Source organism: Engraulis encrasicolus, chromosome 22 (assembly GCF_034702125.1).
Source record: "Engraulis encrasicolus isolate BLACKSEA-1 chromosome 22, IST_EnEncr_1.0, whole genome shotgun sequence".
Classification (NCBI taxonomy): Eukaryota; Metazoa; Chordata; class Actinopteri; order Clupeiformes; family Engraulidae; genus Engraulis; species Engraulis encrasicolus.
In genome coordinates, this window is record NC_085878.1 from 25,204,945 (window position 1) to 25,209,944 (window position 5,000).

Sequence of the window (5,000 nt, forward strand, 5' to 3'; positions counted from 1 at the left end):
ACTCCAAACAGCTTGAAAGAATCAATTACTCCTCTCACAGAAGTCACAATTCATTTGAACATAGTGCTGGAACAAAAATAATTGAATTTGTGCCTTGAGGAAGGTTTTGAATTCCAAGGCCATGCGATGCGTGCCGACTGCAGTAACCGAAGCCGGCTGCGCAAGAGACAAAACTGTATTGCACATTTGTTTTACCAAAAGGCAAGCGCTCTGGAATTATCTTTCATCTAAAGCTATGCTAAAAAAAATAAAATGACTGTAAACTGCCATTAGGCTTCTGAAGAACAAAAATATAAAACAAAAACATTCAGATTCTTTGTTATGTAGAAAGATGTTGGCGGGCGACAAGAATGCATTACAGAGACGGCCAAACATCAGTCTGTTCATTCTGTCTTTGTTTGAGGCCATTGGCATTGGATTAGGTGTGGCTGAATCAAACACAAGGCAGTATATTTAACAATGCACATGTCTGGCTGAATGGCTAATGAGAGTGTGAACCACTCAAAGCGCTTATGTCTTCTCATGTCTTTGTTGCCTGCCGTCCAGCAGTTTTATCGGCCATCCATGTTTTTTTTGCGAACAGCTGCAGATGAAGACCATAGAGATAAAATACCGCCAAATATCTCACATCTGACTGACAGCTCTCTCAACGTTGCAAGTGAATTATGAATTGACTGTTTATGAGTCCATGAAAGACTTTTGTGAAAGTTTTCATAAGCAGGCCACAACCTGAATAAAGCCTTCTCCTAAGCAGGCTGAAAGGGAGAGAGAGAGAGAGAGAGAGAGAGAGAGAGAGAGAGAGAGAGAGAGAGAGAGAGAGAGAGAGAGAGAGAGAGAGAGAGAGAGAGAGAGAGAGAGAGAGAGAGAGAGAGAGAGAGAGAGAGAGAGAGATGCATGAGCACCTGCGTGTCCGTGTGTGTATATTTGTGTGTGTGTCTGTGTTTGTGGATGTCATTAAGAGTGCACACCTGTTTGTATTTGTTCATGTGTGTGCATGTGTGTGACTACTTGTGCGTACTGTATGTGTAGGCATGTGCGTGTGCGTGTGCGTTTGTGTGTGTGTGTGAGTGTGAGTGTAAGAGAGAGAGAGAGAGAGAGAGAGAGAGAGACCTGTGTACGTACGTCTGTTAGTGGGGCTGTGTGTGTGAGTGCCTGTGTGTGTGTGTGTGTGTGTGTGTGTGTGTGTGTGTGTGTGTGTGTGTGTGTGTGTGTGTGTGTGTGTGTGTGTGTGTGTGTGTGTGTGTGTGTGTGTGTGTGTGTGTGTGTGTGTGTGTGTGTGTGTGTGTGTGTGTGTGTGTGTGTGTGTGTGTGTGTGTGTGTGCCGTGCATGCCTACCTCCTATGCGTGCATTGTAGGCGATGCCAACGATGCAGTGGGAGTTATTGGCTACAGCTGCCACCTCGCCAGCACAGCGTGTCCCATGTCTGTGGGGGGAGAGCAGAGTGTGTGTAAGTGTGTGTGTGTGTGTGTGTGTGTGTGTGTGTGTGTGTGTGTGTGTGTGTGTGTGTGTGTGTGTGTGTGTGTGTGTGTGTGTGTGTGTGTGTGTGTGTGTGTGTGTGTGTGTGTGTGTGTGTGTGTGTGTGTGTGTGTGTGCGTGTGCATGTATTTCTGGTAATTAGATGATGGATTTATACGTTTACTGAAATTGCTGGGATTTCCTGCAGTCTCGCTAGGCACTGGCTGTGAAATATCACTGTGCACGCCTGCAATACTGGAAGGCTCAGTAGCACAACAGCATTTCCAAAAATGCTTAACTAACATATAGAAAGATAAATCACCATAATGCAATACTGTGTGTGCACTAAGCTTTACTGTAAGAAATATCTGCCTAATTTGCAACTGTGAAACACAATTAGACTCAAATAAACATGTTTGTTAGTTGGAGGCGTGTGTGCTTTCTTTTCTTTTCTTTTTAAAAAAAAAAGAGCTCTGTTAAGATTGTTTCCGAGATCATCTGGCTCAAAGCAATATTATGCCTGAGTAAACTTAATATGAAATGCAAAATGGTTTTCTGTGGCTGAATCCCTCTAGTTTTTATTTGTCGTGCTGGGTGAATTTCTTTGATGAAGTTTCCTAAGTTTAATTCGCGTCAGTTAGATGGTTTGAAGGTGAGAATATTGTTTACAGATTTACATTGTTTACATTTCTGGCACTGAGTAGACCATTACGGTTTGAAAGTAACTCACTCTGTCAAACTTTGTCCAATCAGAGGATGCATTTCCAATGCAAATGTTGCATTTCAGACAGTGTGGCCAACCTGCCTACACTACCTGCTGTTTCTCTTGCCATTGTGCGCCAATTAAATATGAACACTATGCATATTTTATAGGAATCAATGATTCTGCTTGCTTGAGTCTCTGCCTTGGACTAGACAAAGACATTTGTGAGTTATGTTTTCATGCTGTCTCTGAGGACCCTCTGTCGACATCGAAGCCAGACCAAAATCAGTGTATGGGCTCGATGCAACGGACAAGACTGGTAGAATAAAGCTGAGGAAGGCCCATTAACACTTGAACTCGTCTCTGAGTCCGTCATTTCTGACACTGACAGTAAACCCATGGGGATGCCTAGCCGTTCCTCAGAGTTGCTACATAATGAGTACATATAGGGCCAAATCCAGCCCTCCCACTGGGTCTCTCACTGGCCAAGTCAGTCCCTCAGAGAAGAATAAAACAGGATGAAACAAATGTTAGCTACTTTGTTCGGTTGCAATGTAAATACCCTTTGCCAACCAACCAGGTAGCTAACGGGCAAGCAATTATGGTGCAGTAGCCAACACATTCTAGAAGGGAAAGCGAGAGCAAAAAGGTGACTGACTACAAAGACCATCGCTTCAGGCATCTTTTTCAACTGCAGCTCAGCTACATCTGCACAGTAAACAAATACAGTGTTAATTCAACACTTAAGAGAGATCATTTTACGTCTTTTACAGTGGAGTTGGTCAAAGAGTACTCTCTAAGTGTTAGATTAATACCTCATTTTCAGTGTTAGATTAATACTGTGTGTCCTGTTATCCCACTGTGCTCCTGGCTAGTTAAGCTGAAAAAAGCCAGGCCAACAGGTGGTATATGCCAGCCTCCAAAGTAGCGTTTAAATGGCTGGCACCCTCTGGCTTCATTATCTGTAAATGTAATGACAAGATAGGAAGGGTGGTGGGTGGGAGAGAATGTTAAATGCTCCGGCCCGCCCACCCCTGAGACAGGTGCATCAGAGAGGGGGCACTTCACTATTCCCTAAGGGGTTCTACATGGCGGCTTCGCCTGCCCTGACTTCCTTTGAAGTGACAGCCTGATGTCTCGTTAAACCACCGATAATGATCCGCAGATGCAGAACCCAGAACTGACTTGTTTCTCTCTCTTTCTTTGTGTTCTTTTCATATCGTTGCCGTTTGGGCTTTTGGCTGCTTCCTTATCTGAGAATAACAATGGGATCGTTTTTTCCCCTCGAGGTCTGACACTTTCTTATGAAACAACAAACAAGCTGATTAAAGCGGATGTTGAAAATTAAGCAGGAATAGAATCAGACCTGCATTCAAACATTCAAAAATCTTACATAAACATTTTAAGTATGAAACATGAAAGCGATATATTAAGTTGCTACATGGACAAGACATGCCGTTTTTTCAGCCTTTAAATCATGTGTCCCACATTGTTTTCAGCTGTCTTATCCATTTGTAACAGCATTTCATAAGTTTCTTTTCCAGCTACCATTTAAGAGCATATAGAAGAGAGGATTGCACCATGCATCAAATGACATGCAATTCCACTTCCAACCAATAGGGCGGCTGAATATTAAAACTACTTAGTGTTGCTTTAAGACGTTTTGCAGTGGTAAATAGGCTTATCCAGTAAATATAGACATTTGACACTTGACCAGATTCGCTTACTTGTTTTCATTAGTGGTGTCATAGCGAGGAGTGGGGTCGTGGTCGTTTCCATTGACATCATAGCTTGCAAGTTGGTCCTATAGAAATTCAAGAAGTGGGGGACAGTAAGAACACATTCGTCTTGCTCTGTGAACCTCCTCCGAGCCCCGAGCGCCATACTCCGAGCTTATGCCAGCAGCAGCATCTTGCCTCTTTTGTTCTATTACACAGCATGATGAATTGGCGGCAACACCAACCGTGACACGCCGTAATCCAGGATGTCAGACTGAGAAATGAAATTTACTTACGGCAAGGTTATGTCCTGTAACACCCAGCTTAGCGGCGCAGCAGAGCACAGAGAGATGGGCTTGTTTCCCCCATCCCTTCATATAGTCCTCTATGGTATAGAGTCAGATTAGCTGTACCAGCCAGGTACCACAAACTCCTGGCCCGGCAGCCTTTTTGACTTTTATAAGTGACCTTGACCCTGATGGCAATTTTTGACATTTATAAGTAACCTTCACCTTGATGGCAATTTGGCCCAAAATGTAATGAGGAAATCTAGGAGTCATTGGCTATACATAGAATGTTACGGACATCCATCTTGTAGCTTTTTTGCATTAGGCTGGCAACATTGAAAATAACAGACAAACAAGTGGACCCAAAGACACTGATATAGATCTTTATCTTTATACTTGTGTTGTTATGAATACAGAATTGATTGAAATAACCTAAGGTGCTAAAGAGGTGTTGTTGGTGGCAGACTCACATAGTTTTGCGCCAAGTCTGGATGGTTCCTCTCGATGCCGTCGTCCAGGATGGTGACCACCACATTTTTGCCCGTGTAGCCCCTCTGCCAGGCCGCGAGGATGTTCATGTCCGAGCGACAGCGGCTGTTCTTGTCAGTACAGTGCTGATGAACATGAGAGAAGGACAACGTCAATGTCAGCCTTGCCTTACACAAGAGAAAGAATATATACTGTATGTACTCTCATATTCAATTCCCCATGGCGCTACTATTGCACAATGACCTTCCATTACAATCAGCTGCGAAGTGTGAATATGTGTACAGAGTGTGTAGTATGTGTGTAAGTGCATATACACGTATATATCAAAATAAAAAAGAGACAGAGAG

The 5,000-nt window shown here is 43.4% G+C and overlaps 1 protein-coding gene across 1 annotated transcript in view; it reads right to left on the reverse strand.

The window, feature by feature from the left end:
- pcsk6 (proprotein convertase subtilisin/kexin type 6) overlaps nucleotides 1-5,000 on the reverse strand; it is a 63,685-nt gene that overhangs the window by 52,075 nt on the left and 6,610 nt on the right. The window contains exons 4-6 of the mRNA XM_063188798.1: nucleotides 4,635-4,778; nucleotides 3,887-3,963; nucleotides 1,336-1,424 (exon numbers count right to left, since the gene is read on the reverse strand). Coding sequence (XP_063044868.1) covers nucleotides 1,336-1,424; nucleotides 3,887-3,963; nucleotides 4,635-4,778 — 310 coding nt within the window. The remainder of the gene's footprint in view (nucleotides 1-1,335; nucleotides 1,425-3,886; nucleotides 3,964-4,634; nucleotides 4,779-5,000) is intronic.